Genomic DNA, 15036 nt, shown 5'->3' on the forward strand with positions numbered 1-15036 from the left:
GTATATTGAAATCTGAAGATATAAAGCCTGTCTTAGACAACAGTGTGGGAAATTAAAAAGAAGGGGAAATTCTTTTCTCAAAGCAGAGAAAAACAACGAATGCATGGTCAGAGCTTAGGTTTAATTAGTTCTAAATGAAATCAAATGTCATTGTCATTTTAGCATAAGGTCAGGGGACCAGTTGAGCAGAGCATGGCCTACTTGCAATATTATATGTCATTACTTCAATGTTTACCCTTTCATCCAAATAAATAGTTGTTGATTCATTTTAAATTACTTCCAATAAAAAAATCATTGAAATTCATAGGTCAAATTATCTAAAAGTTCAATGTACTATTTGTTTTTAAGAGAAGGATTAAATTAATGAAATATTAAGATATTGAGAGCAGTGGTAGATTCAGAAATTTAATAATGGGGTCCAAAATTTTAATTTTTTTTTTAAAATAATGGGTATGCAAAAATTATAATTTTTCCCCTTAACACATTAAGCTAAATTTAAACGCATTACCAAAATAATGGAGATGCACTTGGCCCCTATGGGAGCTTAGTGCATCCGCCACTACTTGAGAGTTATTTTGTTAATATTACGATCAAATAAGTTGAGGGTTAAAATTAATTAGAGATGGCATCGAGTTAGTTATGTCAAGCTTTTTAATCAATTTGACTCGAGAAATATACCATTCACTTAAATTCGATCCTACCCAAAATTAGGGAGGTCCTATCCACCCTGAATTTCGGGATAGAAAAGCATTTGACCCGACCCAATATAATTATAAAATAATTATATTCTCGTTATGTAAAATAAGAATTTAATTGAAATAAATTATAAAGAGAGGTATTATAACAATTATGACTATATAGACATCATACTATTATCCCGAATCGAAATAGATTGAAGATTTTTACTCTAAATTCAATAATGATCAACTAGACATGAGCCTATTATTTAAAAATAATAATCTTATTGAGTTGAATTCCGTTAAATTAAAATAAAATTATCATATCTAATATTAATTGTTTAAAAAAATAGAAAAAACATTTTAATATATTTTAAATCAAATAATTATTTTATAACTTTTCATACTAAAAAACTCGATAAAATAATATCTTAAAATTATAAGATTAATAGTATGTTTTACCCAAAATTTTAACACGTTGTCAATCCCACCTCATTTCTATCCTATTTAAAATATTATGAAATACTAATATTTAGAGTTTTCTCCTATTTGGGAGTCTGGCATAACTTTAAATATATCAACTTAATAAAAGTAAAAATAAATAAATAATGATATTACTATTTACTACCTTATAAGAAACGACTTCTATTAATCTAGTTAAAAAATATCTTAAAATTTATTTTTATAAATGATAATTAATATTTCTATATAAATATTTTTATTATTTCATATTTGTACATATTTTTTAATAAATAATAAAAAATGTATACTTAATGGTTGAATGCGTAATTAACACATTTATATACATATAATTTTAAGTTTTACCTCTAAAAAATTTATAAAAATATTTTAATTACCTTGTTAAATATTTAAATTTATTCTTTATTATTTTAATTTTTATCGAAATTTAGTTATTTAAATTTCAAAAATTGATACGGTTTTTTTATTTCGATGTTCGGATGAACATATCAGATTTCTGTTAACGAAGATGTTTGTCTTAATAATTTAGTAAAAATTCGTTTATATATATATATATATATATAATATCAGGTTTACGCGCCATTAGCGTCTGCAACCAAATGCAAAAGAGAAACAGATAAAATAGTTACTTATTTTTTTTATTTGGAAAAAAATAGTAAAATATATATATGTAAAAGGTGATTTTTTTGAAGAAAAGAACATTACATGAAAACGTTATGATGCTGACGAATCTGAAACAGCTTATTTTCTCTCTCAAAATGAAGAGAACGAGGAGAGAACGTAACAACAACATCCATCTTCACGGTTCTAACGACTTTTGTATCGGCCTGAACCGGATTCTATGGCGGAACCGGCAACGTATCTTCTCCTTCACCTCCGGTTGTCTCGTCCTCTTGTTCTTCGTCATATCCGTTTTCGCCCCTCCTCCCGACGCCGTTAATCCTTTCCTTCCTTTCCTTCCTTTGCACTCTTTGGTACGTCATCACATTCTCGCCGTCTATGCGTTTTTTCTCCAACTTCGAGAAATAAAATTAATATTATTTTGTTTTCTTTATTTTTAAAAAAATAAAATTTGTGCTTGTTGTTTTGTTTAGGTGAGGAAAGAATCCAATTTTAAAGCGGTGTTTCAGGTTCCGGTACGATTTTCCTTTTTTCTTTTACTTCTTTTCTACATTTTAGTTTAAGTGCTTTAATCTTAATGTCATTTATTTGTATTTGAGTTTGATGACTTGTTTGGATCTTAAATTCGGTTTTGATTAATAAATTTTGATGCTGTTTAGGCAAGTGGAGGAAATTTAGATCGTGATTTATGGAGTTCTAGTCTATCAAAGTTCTACTATGGATGCAGTAACGCCTCTAATATGTTTCGAAGTAAAGTATTCCAGTTTTTGAATCCTCATTTTTATTACTGTTTCTATTTAATTTTAAAAAAAAAACTTGTTGGATTTGATATGAAATTATTAATTTCATACCTATTTGGAATTGGCTTTAAATTGAATACCAGCTCTGTTGTTGAAATCTGTTCTCTGGAAAAGAAGAAATGTTTTAGGCGTTTCTTCATTTAATATAATTAGTTTGTTCTATTGTTGATGGTTGTACGTTGGTGAAGTATTAGGATTCTTTCGTCTCATTTCAAAGCTATTCTTCTTCTTATTATTCTCGTACTGTTCTATGTTTCAGCTGCTGATGTGAAAACACATCCCAATCGTTACTTGTTGATCTCCGCCAGTGGAGGGTTAAATCAACAGAGAACAGGGGTAAGTTTTTCTGAAAAAGACCTTATATAGCTTCTGTTTTGCTTATATCCTTATTGCCTATTGGAATTGCTAGCCATTGTTGATTTTTTTGGCGACAGATTGTGGATTCTGTTGTAGCAGCATATATTTTAAATGCAACACTGGTAATTCCCAAGCTTGATCAGCGTTCTTACTGGAAAGATAAAAGGTCTGCTGTGATATTCATGTTTGACTAAAACCAGGGGCATTTTCTGTATTCTGTGTTCATATGTGATGGGTTATTTGATGCAGTGGTTTTGCTGAAATATTCAATGTTGACCGGTTCATTTCATCTCTCTCTCGAGATGTTCGAATCGTCAAAGAGCTACCGCTGGTGGGAGGTAAACCTTGGGTACCACGTCGAATGAGTCTTCCAAGGAAGTGCAATGAGAAATGTTATCTGAGTCGTGTTCTACCTGTTCTGATTAAAAAGAATGTAAGTGACTCTAAATTTTGTTTATGTACTATATATGCTTAGAATATATGGTCTGGTTTTTGTGAGCATTATATATCAAACCTCCTCCTTTATCAAGAAAGATGATCCTAACCCATCTTTTCAAATGTTGAACTATATTAATAAAAATAAAAATAAAAATGTTGAACTATAATAGTCTCCCTTGAAATTCTTTTTTCCCATTAAACAAGCACAACATTTGGAAACTGACAGTTTCCCCATCCTTTTTCCTGTTGCAGGCTGTTGAGCTTAGAAAGTTTGATTACAGGCTTTCAAATAGGTTGGAAACAGATCTACAGAAGCTTAGATGTAGGGTGAACTACCATGCTCTAACATTCACAGATCCCATTCTTCACATGGGCAGACTCTTGGTTGAAAGGATGAAAAAGAAAACCAAGCATTTCATTGCATTGCACTTGAGGTAAAGGGCACTCTGTTATTAATTGTTATTCTTCGTCTTTAGATATTGCCATCTCTTTTGGTTGCCAATAATGGATGAAATTTGGCTACTGCAATGACTGTATATTCAATGTATAATCAGTTGGTCCCAACATATTTACTGTAAAAAAATGGACTTCATTAATGCAGGTCGTTATGTCATTTTCCGTAGGTTCGAACCTGATATGCTCGCATTCACCGGATGCGATTATGGTGGAGGAGAAAAGGAAAGGAAGGAACTTGGAGCAATCCGGAGGAGGTGGAAAACTTTACATGTAAGGCCATGAGAACTGTTAAAATACACATAGTTAAACCTTAATAGCTTCTGAAAGTATTTGAACATGTTTATTTCGACATGAAAACTGCAGTCGAGCAACCCTGCAAAGATGAGAAGGCAAGGGAGATGTCCGCTAACACCGGAGGAAATCGGTCTACTGCTCAGAGCATTGGGTTTCGGAAGCGATGTTCACATATATGTGGCGTCGGGTGAAGTTTATGGAGGTGAAGAAACGTTAGCCCCGCTCAAAGCACTCTTTCCAAATTATCATTCAAAAGAGACTATAGCCAGTGAGAAGGAGTTAGCACCATTTTCAAAGTTTTCCGGTCGCATGGCTGCACTTGATTACATCGTCTGCGATAAAAGCGATGTTTTCGTCTCGAACAATAACGGAAACATGGCTAGAATGTTAGCCGGTCGGAGGTAGGCAACTTTACATGAATCACATAACACACTTGTTTGCTACCTGTGTTTCTAAATATGTTCTATCTATCAACAGAAAATACTTCGGCCACAAACCAACAATTCGACCTAACGCTAAGAAGCTGTACAAATTGTTCTTGGCCCGAAACAACATGACGTGGGACGAGTTCGCCTCTCAGGTTCGAGCTTTTCAGACCGGGTTCATGGGAGAGCCGAAAGAAGTGAAACCCGGCAGAGGTGAGTTCCATGAAAACCCGCATAGCTGTATATGTGAGGCCGAGGGAACCGAAACATTTAAAAAACAAACCCTCGACGATCTCCATGAAATCGAGTACAATATCAGGGATGCTGCTGAAGCAACCGATGAACAAGAGACCACTGAGTATGATCCGGATTGGACCGAGGTCGAATATTTAGACAACACTAAAGAACCGCCCGATACGGACAGCAATGTGTCGAACAAACAAGAGCAACCTGAACTTGAAGAGTTATTTTCAGACTAGAACCGAAACTGAAGCAGGTTGGAAGAGTCGGTAATGAATTATATGTCTTTTCACCCCTCAAATTATTTGGCATTCTTTTTTACGATCATATACATAAGGAATGGAGGTTGCTGCCATGGACAACGATTTTCACCGTCTCTGTAGATAAAAACGGCAAGGCCGGGGCAGTCCGGTTTCTGTAGATGTTGGAATGTGAGAGGTAGAAGAAGGTTCCTGTTTTTCTTTTTTATACATTATAATCGTGTTGGACGATTTCTGCCGCAAGGCAATTGATGATTGATCATTGATGGAATAGTGTAGTTGTTATCCTTTCTTTTCTTTTCTTAAAGAGGCAGATGTGAAGAGTATAGAGCAAAAAGGAAATGAGGTTAAATTAGTATCTTGTGTTTATATAATTCAATAGTATCTTGTGTTTGTCTATATATATATATATATTTAAAGATATAATATTTTTATATTATTTTATCTTTAATTTTGATTACAATAAACTATTCAGGGTTCAATTCGATAGATAAATAGTTAATTTTAATGAAATTAAAAAAACTATAACAGAGAAATAAAATATGATGTCGCTTATTTTTTATTAAAAATATTTTTTCATTAATACGAGGTAACTATATGAAATAATATTCATTCAATTTTTTTTTAATCAAATAACAATAAATGCATATATCCTAATAATAATTTGAACTCAAAATTAAAAAAATAATATTTTCATTTACTGCTAATTTCTCAATAAATTCTTTAAAATAATATGTTTTATATATTTATTGTATGTTATAAATATATTTAAAAATTAAAATAATGCATTAATATTCAAGTAAATCAATCTATTCGTTTAGCAGGAAACGACACCGTTGCAAGTCGTAATGTGAGAGAACGGCAAGTGAAAGTATACGTGGCATAAATGATAAATGGTAATCCACTTGAAATGAAACAACGTGGCAATATTCGCATCGCATCCTTAGTTTTCCTTCTCTCTCTCGGCAGAGAAAAAGGAGCCGAGCAAAATCAATACACATACACACCCCTAGCAAGGCAAAAGACAGCAATGGCGTTGAGACTCCCCACTCAGCTGGCGACACGTGGAACATTCCGCACCCACCACAACTCCAGAACTGCAACCACCACTGCGCTTTCATGGCGGCGGAATCTAACGCCGGATGCTCTACTAATCCCCTCCTCCTCCACCTCTCTAGCCACCAGTAAGCACCTCGTATTCTTCATTTTGCTTCAAATCAAACGCTATTTCATCTTGATTCTTCTTCTTTTTGTCTCCGGCAGAGAAATCGCATGTGCAACAAATGGTGACTTGCAGTGCCAGTGGAAATGCCCAGGCTGTGAATTTGGCTCCGGGGACTCCCGTCAGGCCGACCAGCATACTAGTCGTTGGCTCCACCGGAACTCTCGGGAGACAAATCGTTAGACGCGCGCTCGACGAAGGGTACGACGTAAGGTGCCTTGTTCGGCCGAGACCCGCTCCTGCCGACTTCCTCCGCGACTGGGGCGCCACCGTTGTCAACGTAAGATCTTGGTCTAATTATGATTTTAATTCCTCTACCATGTTGAAATTATAAATTTAATCTCTGTAGTTCAGTTTCTCATAACTTAGTATCTCCATTTTATAATCTATAACTTTATTAGGAGCTCCAAATTGACGACATTATTAGTTTCTGTTCATGTAATGGTGTGAAAATTTTATGTTGTTATTAGAAAATTATAACGTATAGTAAATTCACATGTCAGTTGACTAATGCTCTTCAAAAATTTATAATTTAATTTACCCAAATTTATTGCTTGTACCCTTTTTAAGATTTGCCCTTTATTGTATATTTTTGAGCAGGCAGACCTTAGTAAACCAGAGACAATTCCTGCAACATTGGTTGGTGTCCATACGGTTATCGATTGTGCCACAGGCCGTCCGGAAGAGCCTATCAAAACGGTATCGTTGAATAATTATGGTTAATCTTGCTGTGTTTTTTTTTTCTTTTGTTGTTGCTCAAACCTAAGGTCATCTAATTCTCATGTGTTGTGTTTAGGTAGATTGGGAAGGAAAAGTTGCTCTTATACAATGTGCAAAAGCAATGGGGATTCAGAAATATGTGTTCTTTTCCATTCACAATTGTGATAAGCATCCCGAAGTTCCACTAATGGAGATCAAGTATTGCACTGAAAAATTCCTTCAGGACTCCGGCTTACCCCACATCACGATCCGGCTATGCGGTTTCATGCAAGTAAATGTCATCTAAAACTCGATCTTTGCCGATGTTATGTGTTTTTGTGTGTGTGTGTATATATATATATATGTTTCTAAAGTCATACTCGAAAATGTTACATGCTTTAAAGTGAACATGAATACAAACATGATTTCTTGGAAGAACCAGTATGATTGAATTAATGCATGTGTTTGAAGTTCGAACCTCGTTTGTTTTTCGTATTTAAGCTGTGTTGTAAATGGTTGTTTCCAATTTGTCAGGGGCTTATCGGCCAATATGCAGTACCTATACTGGAAGAGAAGTCCGTATGGGGGACAGATGCTCCGACTAGAATTGCCTACATGGACACACAGGTTGCACATGCTTAAATTGTTTTTCGGATTTGTTTCGTGTATATATGGCATGATTGTTGTTATCAATCGTGGGATTTCGGTATTTAATCTAGTTTTCTTTTGATTTTAGGATATTGCTCGATTGACGTTTATAGCTTTGCGCAACGAGAAAGTTAATGGCAAGCTTCTCACATTTGCTGGTCCTCGCGCTTGGACAACCCAAGAGGTACGTAAGTTTGTATTGTCGCTGCTCGTTCGGAATCAGTGACGATTTCTGGTGATTAATCTTGAAGATTGTGCAATGTTTTAGCTTTCATATCATCAATGTCCTTGGGATCTTGACTTATCATGTTAACATATTGCCATTCCTAAGTGCTAATATGGAACTCTAGAGGAAAAAAAAGAGCCACTGATTTATTCTGTGTTAAATTTTCTTGAATTTAAGGTGATAGCATTATGCGAGAGGCTCGCAGGGCAAGATGCTAACGTTACAACAGTTCCGGTTACCATCTTAAGATTCACACGGCAGCTGACTCGGTTCTTCGAGTGGACGAATGATGTTGCTGATCGATTGGCATTTTCCGAGGTAAATAAGTGGTTATTTCTCTTGTCTACTCGGCATTATCCCGGTGTTGGACGGTTATACTTGTCAACATCATTCTCTATATCCTTATCAAGGATACTAATGCCGTGCACATTGGCAGGTTCTTACGAGTGACACGGTTTTCTCGGCACCGATGACCGAGACGTACAATCTTCTCGGTGTCGACCCGAAGGATATAGTTACACTGGAAAAGTATCTGCAGGATTACTTCACCAACATTTTGAAGAAACTGAAAGACATCAAAGCTCAATCTAAGCAAACCGACATTATATTTTGAAAGCAAAAAACCTACATGTAAGTACCGTGTACCTTATGTTATATAGGCAAAGATACAGTGTGGGGGTAAAACATTTGCTTATGGTCTTACCTTTAGCATCATTAAAATATTTATTTTTTATTAACAAATGACATCACATAAAAATGTTGCATGACATTGTTGTGTTGTCACGCATTAATTTTATGTGTAATTTTATTAACTTGTGATACTATACAAAGATATCATGGACACATGATATTGTTGTGTGGTGTCACATGTAATTTTCTTCTTAGTCCTATTTACTTTTTGTTGACATGTGGTATCATATCACGTTGCCACGTCTTGGTTCTCAAGAGTTGTAAAATTAAAGAAAAATGAACTGACACGTGGTATCATCATTTGATGCCATGTCACCCTATTATGTTAGGATAGCTATTGAATTGATAAACTAAATGAATTTTAGGTATCAAATTGAATATTTCCAAATATAAATATTATTACATTAAAAATAAATCTAAAGTGTAGGGTCATTTGTGCTTTTTTCCCCTCTAGGGGTCTTGATCGAAACGTTACACCTATCTTTTACATTATACAAAGATATATAGCCACCTAATTACCGTTATTATAGCATAGTTTGTATTTAATGTTTTGATGCTCTAATCTCAATACAACCCCTTTCTTCCCTTTTACGTATTTCAATTGATTTCCTTCTTTTCCGTGCACTTGCCATTCATGTAAATAAGGTAGTCATAGTTTATTATAAAATAAAATAAAATAAAATAAAATATTAACCCTAATTAAAGTGGCAATGGAAAAACATTAAATTTTTTAAATAATATCTCGTGATGATGTTAACACCGTCTTTTTATAATAGAATGTGGTGTTTATAAATTAGTATATGTTCAGAATTTTTATTGATTATCGACAATGTATAAATATCATACAGATATAAATATTCAAATCTAAGATTTTTAGGAAGAATAATTTTTTCTTTAATTACTGATACCACTTAATGAGTTGATTATTCAGCTTGATAAATTTTACTTGTAAAAACTAGATATTGAATATGGTGTGTTTAATTTTGAGTCGTTTTTATTCGATCGAATTAAAGAACCGAGTTCCGGTCCGACCAGACCTAAAACGTGAGGTGAGGGGATTTGGGTATTACTATTTATTCACATGCTTTGCTTTGACCTCACTTGCTACTTGGTGTACTCCATTCTATTGATTCTCTTTAGATTCGGTAATTCAACACTATATAACCATTTATGTAGTTTATCCTTTAGGCGTGTTTGGTTCACGACATATAGAATTAATGGAGAATGAAATTTTCATTCTCTTGTTTGGTTGGTCAGTAATCTTATTTTTCGGTAATATTTTATTTTCAACAATGAATTTTTTAGGGTATATTATCGGGAATGTGATTACCTCATTCCCTTAGGTATTGTTAGATTACCGGCGTTTTGGACTAAAAAGCCCTTACAATTTTTTTAAAAAAATATTCTTTTTCTGTCGTTGAATAATAAAAATTCTACTAATGTTAAATTATAAATTTATCCTTATACTATTCTAGATTTACAAAAATAGGCCTATAATTAAAATTTTATATGAAGTTCAAGAGTTAAAAATAAAATTTTACCATTTCATTAAACCTATTTATCTTTTTAATTTTGTAAAAAATATATATATAAATTTTATGAATTTAAATTTTTTAAAGAAAATATATAAATTAATTATAGTAATATTATAGTAGAATTCAACTTGTTAAAAAACAAATATATAATAAGGATAATTTGATAAAATATACATTCTATTAATCTTTTATTCCTTTAATCTTTTATTTCTTTAACCAAACACTGTAATCTTACATTGCTGCTAAACCAACCAAACACAAAATACAACATTCTCAGTAATCATATTCCCCGTTAATGTTTTATTTCTACTGATAATCTTACATTACGTAAACCAAACATACCTTTAAAGAATTCTTTTAATATAACTTTTTATTTATAATAACAAATTTCAAATTACCGTCTTTATTTAAAATATTCAACATCTCATTCAATATGGCCCATTCAATAAAACAATTAATATAATTTTTTAATAATAACAAATTACGTTCTATTAATATAAAAAGAAGAGAGATTTGTTTTTGATTTGATCTAATCACGCTCCCCTGCAATCGACACACTGACGCAGCACAAACCACTGTTTCGAGAAGTGTTGTTGCCATCTTTTTTTTTCCTTGTCTTCTTTCTTACTTTCTGTTTCTGTTACAACCCAGAGGACGCACTCCTCGCTGTCAAAGATTCCCTCTTTTTCTTTCTCAAACACTGAAATTTTCCTGAGAAACAATCACTATTACCATGTTGTCTGTTTCCTGCATCTAAATAAGACACTAATCCTTGTTGAGTCATTTTCCTTTTTTTGGTGGGGGAAAGTCATGGGATGTTCTAGCTCAAAGCTAGATGATCTCCCTGCTGTTTCTCTTTGTCGGGAAAGATGTACTTTTTTAGACGAAGCGATTCAACAACGATTTGCTTTAGCTGAAGCTCACGTTGCTTACACCGCTTCATTGAAGTTATTTGGTCAGTCTTTGCATAATTTCATCGAGCATGATTTTGGTACTTCTTTAGAGGCGTCGCCGCCTCCTTCTCCGCCGTCTCATAATCAACTTAAGAGTAAAGCGGTGGATCCGATTGAAGTTGGTTCGAGTTCACCCAAAAAAGGCGCTGTTTCTCACCGTCATTCCCATTTCAATTCCGGATCTCATATTCGGTTCCATTCGGATTCGGATGATGATGATTCGGGCGGGTCTTTGCACCATTCAGACCACTCTTCTCCTTTGCACGGCAGCGGCGGTGGTCAGATAGAGTATATGCATCAGAATTATCCCAATTATGCAGCTTTTGAAACTGGGTCTTTTCCAGGTGGGTTTACGCATATGAATTTTATGAAGAAACAATCAACGCCGTCTATTGTTTATGCACAAAGGCCTATGAATCCAGAGATTGTTTATATGGGTGAATCTTCATCATCTTCTTCTTATTATCCTTATTCGTATGTAAGTAATGATAATCCAACTTCTAGTTCTAGTTCTAGTTCTAGTTCCTTCCTTAATCCGGGTTACCCAAATTACGGTGGTTTCAGTCATTATTCTAGTTATCCGGCTCCTGGTTACGAGTCTTTAATGCAACCGTCGGTGGGAGCGGCGGCAGGGTCATCCTCGAAACCGCCGCCGCCTCCGCCTTCACCTCCCAGAGCTTTAGCTTGGGATTTTTTGAACCCTTTCCAGAGTTATGAAAACTACCATCCTCCTTATACGCCGAGTAGGGACTCGAGGGAGGTGAGAGAAGAGGAAGGGATCCCTGATTTGGAAGATGAGGATTATCAACATGAGGTAGTTAAAGAAGTGCATGGAGATCAGAAATTTGTCGATGGCGGCGCCCATTCGATGCCTCCGGTCGAAGATATGGATGGCAAAGTTGCTAGTAGTGAAGCAGAGGCTTCACATCAGCAGGCGAGGCCGAGCGATGGCATGGAGAATGATGGGGTGGAATATGAGGTTCATGTGGTGGATAAGAAAGTTGTGGTTGATGAGAAGGCTGATGAGCATGGCAACAGGCCACAAGCCGCTCCGAGGAATGCTTTCGAATTGGCTCGAGAGATACAGGTTCAGTTCGTGAGAGCTTCCGATTCAGGGAGTGAAATCGGCAAGTTGCTTGAGGTGGGAACACTTCACTATCAGCGCAAACATGGTAATTGTTTTCACCTGTGAATAGGAAAGTGTGGATTTTCACTATATATATAGGTTTCTGATTTGCAGATTGATTAGATTGTTATTTTTTCCTGTAATGGTAATAGTTTAAATGCTTAACTTCGGATTTCGGTATCTTTTATGAAACAGGTTCTAAGATGTTGCATGTGGTTACTCCTTCTTTATCAGTTGTATCATCATCTCAGCCATCTACTTCTGAAACTGCCGAGGCTTCATCTTCAATAGACAACACCAATCCAGCTTTACTAGACTTCGGTGAAGAATTGTCCAGGAAACCCAAAAACCTTTCCTCTACTTTGCAGAAGTTGTATCTTTGGGAAAAGAAACTCTACAATGAAATAAAGGTATATTCTATTTGTCTTTTTTACCTATCTGCACTTCAGAATTTCTTGGTTACCTCAAAATGCTGTTTGGTCTACTTAATTCATGTGTTGCATTCAGTTCCTTTTCATTTCAGTATATTGTGTTGTTTGATTGTCTATTACCTCTGCCCTCAATGTTTTAATTGAATTTGATTTATACGTCATTAAGGAGCCGTTTCTGTGGACGTTACTGATCGGAGATATTCTTTCACCTTTGAAGGGCTTCAGCTTGTTGCATTTTATGCTTTTTCATGGCATTATAGTGGAATACTATTGTTTCTGCACCCTATTTCGAGCTGATTTTCCAGGGTTATTACGATGGCTTAGTTATGTTCTGGATTAGGAGCACTTGAGCCTTTTTCTTTCAGTAGTAACTTTTTTGATGTTCTTTAACTAAGAGTTTCTTACAAAAATGCAGGCTGAGGAGAAGATGCGGGTAGAATATGACCGGAAATGCCGCAAGTTGAAACGACTGGATGAAAAGGGTGCTGAAGCTAATAAAGTTGATTCAACCCGGAATATAATCAGGAGCCTATCCACAAAGTTAAGAATTGCAATTCAAGTTGTTGACAAGATATCTGTGACAATCAATAAGATCAGGGACGAAGAACTATGGCCGCTGCTCAATGAACTGATTGAAGGGTATTTTTTTCTCCTGTTTTTTCGACTAGTTGCATTTTCCTATCTCATTCTGCTTTATCTCCTTACGTCGCTCTTTAGTCTCGGTATTTTGCTTTTAGCTTGTAATAATGTTCAATCGAGTGATAACCTTATATATGACCATTGCTTTCACAATTTTCTCATGTTTTTTCCCTCGTAATTCTTTGATCTAGGTTAAGCAGAATGTGGAAATGTATGCTTGAATGCCATCGTAATCAGTATCAGGTGATTAGAGAAGCCAAAACGTTAGGTTCTATTGGGTCAGGCAAAAAGCTTGGCGATGACCATCTTACTGCAACGTTGCAGCTCGAGCACGAACTTATTAGTTGGACACTAAGATTCTCTCGCTGGATCGGTGCCCAGAAGGGTTATGTCAGGGCTTTGAATAATTGGCTTCTGAAATGTCTTTACTATGAACCTGAAGTCACTGATGACGGAATCGCTCCCTTCTCACCTAGTCGGGTTGGTGCACCCCCCATATTTGTAATATGTAATCAATGGTCACAGGCAATGGATAGAATATCTGAAAGGGAGGTGGTTAACTCGATGCGGATTTTTGCCATGAGTCTACTCCAGCTTTGGGAACAAGATAAGTCCGAAATGCATCGGAGAATGATGGTCAATAAGGATTTAGACAGGAGGGCTAGGAATTTGGATAGAGAGGATCAAAGGTTACAGAAAGAGATTCAAGCATTGGATAAGCAAATTGTTCTGGTCTCCGGAGATGGCAATGGTCTCTTGGTAGCTGGACATGTGTATCAGAGTGACACGAGTAACGGTAATTTGCATGGGAGCTTGCAACGCATTTTCGAGGCAATGGAGAGGTTCTGTTCGGAGTCGTCCAAAGCCTACGACGAGCTTTTACAACGTGTTAAAGAAAGAATCGCTCAAGAGCACGAGAGAGTTTCGTAGGGAGATACAAAATGAGATGAACTAAGACATCATCCCTTTGGATCAATGATCTTGTTTATGCAGTCCGTTACCCCTGCGCGAGATGTAGCTCGATGGTGTGTTAGTCTGGTCCTGTAATGCACAACTTGGCGTTGTTAATGTTGCCAATATTATTCGTAAGTGAAGAAATCAGGAGGGGCAAGTTTCCCGGTGTTGTGGATTGCAAGTGTCTTCCAACCGACAACCGTCGAAGCTGGATACATTCCAGGCAAGAAGTAAGAACCGATCATGGTGTCGAAAGTTTCACTCAAACCGAACTCATCGCGTTCTATCGATTTGTTGCCATCATTTGCCTCCTTTCCATTGAACGAAACGGGGGTTTGGCGGTTACTTGTGCACATTAAGGCAGCCGAGGTGGTCAATCTTTTTTTTATCCTTGCAAGTTTAACATCCTGATTAGGACAGTTGAATCACGTGGAGTTATGATGGTCTGATGTGATTATACTTTGAAATTATTGTCCCTAACTTGATTTATTGCAGAGATTCATTGTTGAAAACCACTGTTACTGCCATGATTAATGCAGAAAAAGAAGATTACCCAGCAGATTGAAAGACCTCACTGCATGTACCGTACATGATGGAATCTTTATCTCCCAAGCCTAAAGTTTGTCTTTTTAAATGCCAGAAAATAATATTAATTTGATGAGGTGGAATGTTAAAAAAAATAATAAACTTGTAATTTAATCTCTAAATTAGATAAATTATCTTAAATTCTTTTAACTTCTCTTTTAGTTTACACTGCCGTTATCACTTTCAAAGCTGCTCTGCTCGGTGATGGCTCCAACCACCTCCATCTTCGTCTCCTTCTCTCCACCATCTTCTTGCTCTTTTATCTTCTTCCCCCTCCCCC

General features: G+C 35.6%; 3 protein-coding genes across 4 annotated transcripts; all 3 read left to right on the plus strand.

The window, feature by feature from the left end:
* The first annotated feature begins 1785 nt into the window (after window positions 1–1785).
* LOC120184784 (O-fucosyltransferase 6-like) lies at window positions 1786–12955 on the plus strand. 2 transcript variants are annotated; one of them, XM_039189164.1, is made up of 11 exons: window positions 1786–2131; window positions 2252–2293; window positions 2438–2528; window positions 2838–2914; window positions 3013–3101; window positions 3185–3368; window positions 3626–3807; window positions 3997–4099; window positions 4193–4524; window positions 4601–5071; window positions 12944–12955. In XM_039189164.1, exons 1-10 carry the CDS (start codon window positions 1874–1876, stop codon window positions 5025–5027), a joined length of 1785 nt encoding a protein of 594 aa, XP_039045095.1. In that variant the 5' UTR covers window positions 1786–1873; the 3' UTR covers window positions 5028–5071; window positions 12944–12955. The 2 variants fall into 2 exon arrangements, with proteins under 2 accessions (XP_039045095.1, XP_039045094.1); XM_039189163.1 differs by lacking the exon at window positions 12944–12955 and having other exon boundaries at window positions 4601–5303.
* Window positions 6024–8552, plus strand: LOC120184785 (protein HIGH CHLOROPHYLL FLUORESCENCE PHENOTYPE 244, chloroplastic). Its single transcript, XM_039189165.1, has 8 exons — window positions 6024–6232; window positions 6312–6550; window positions 6871–6969; window positions 7067–7261; window positions 7504–7596; window positions 7706–7801; window positions 8021–8161; window positions 8280–8552. The coding sequence occupies exons 1-8, from the start codon at window positions 6079–6081 to the stop codon at window positions 8454–8456; spliced, it is 1194 nt and encodes a 397-aa protein (XP_039045096.1). The 5' UTR covers window positions 6024–6078; the 3' UTR covers window positions 8457–8552.
* LOC120184783 (protein ALTERED PHOSPHATE STARVATION RESPONSE 1-like) lies at window positions 10611–14277 on the plus strand. The gene is made up of 5 exons (XM_039189162.1): window positions 10611–12193; window positions 12343–12557; window positions 12994–13217; window positions 13409–14178; window positions 14257–14277. Exons 1-4 carry the CDS (start codon window positions 10879–10881, stop codon window positions 14145–14147), a joined length of 2493 nt encoding a protein of 830 aa, XP_039045093.1. The 5' UTR covers window positions 10611–10878; the 3' UTR covers window positions 14148–14178; window positions 14257–14277.
* The last annotated feature ends 759 nt before the right edge of the window (window positions 14278–15036 follow it).

The sequence above is a fragment of the Hibiscus syriacus genome, unplaced genomic scaffold (assembly GCF_006381635.1).
Source record: "Hibiscus syriacus cultivar Baekdansim isolate YM2019G1 unplaced genomic scaffold, ASM638163v2 tig00112949_pilon, whole genome shotgun sequence".
NCBI classification, from domain to species: Eukaryota; Viridiplantae; Streptophyta; class Magnoliopsida; order Malvales; family Malvaceae; genus Hibiscus; species Hibiscus syriacus.

Excerpts from the sequence above, each read along its gene's own strand:
- LOC120184783 (XM_039189162.1), top strand. The coding sequence starts at position 10,879 with ATGGGATGTTCTAGCTCAAAGCTAGATGATCTCCCTGCTGTTTCTCTT. Across the intron at positions 12,194-12,342 it reads TCACTATCAGCGCAAACATG|GTTCTAAGATGTTGCATGTG; the intron begins GTAATTGTTTTC and ends TTTATGAAACAG. Across the intron at positions 13,218-13,408 it reads CTCAATGAACTGATTGAAGG|GTTAAGCAGAATGTGGAAAT; the intron begins GTATTTTTTTCT and ends TCTTTGATCTAG.
- LOC120184785 (XM_039189165.1), top strand. The coding sequence starts at position 6,079 with ATGGCGTTGAGACTCCCCACTCAGCTGGCGACACGTGGAACATTCCGC. Across the intron at positions 6,970-7,066 it reads CGGAAGAGCCTATCAAAACG|GTAGATTGGGAAGGAAAAGT; the intron begins GTATCGTTGAAT and ends TGTTGTGTTTAG. Across the intron at positions 7,597-7,705 it reads TTGCCTACATGGACACACAG|GATATTGCTCGATTGACGTT; the intron begins GTTGCACATGCT and ends TTTTGATTTTAG.
- LOC120184784 (XM_039189164.1), top strand. The coding sequence starts at position 1,874 with ATGATGCTGACGAATCTGAAACAGCTTATTTTCTCTCTCAAAATGAAG. Across the intron at positions 2,132-2,251 it reads TCCTTCCTTTGCACTCTTTG|GTGAGGAAAGAATCCAATTT; the intron begins GTACGTCATCAC and ends TGTTTTGTTTAG. Across the intron at positions 4,100-4,192 it reads GGAGGTGGAAAACTTTACAT|TCGAGCAACCCTGCAAAGAT; the intron begins GTAAGGCCATGA and ends TGAAAACTGCAG.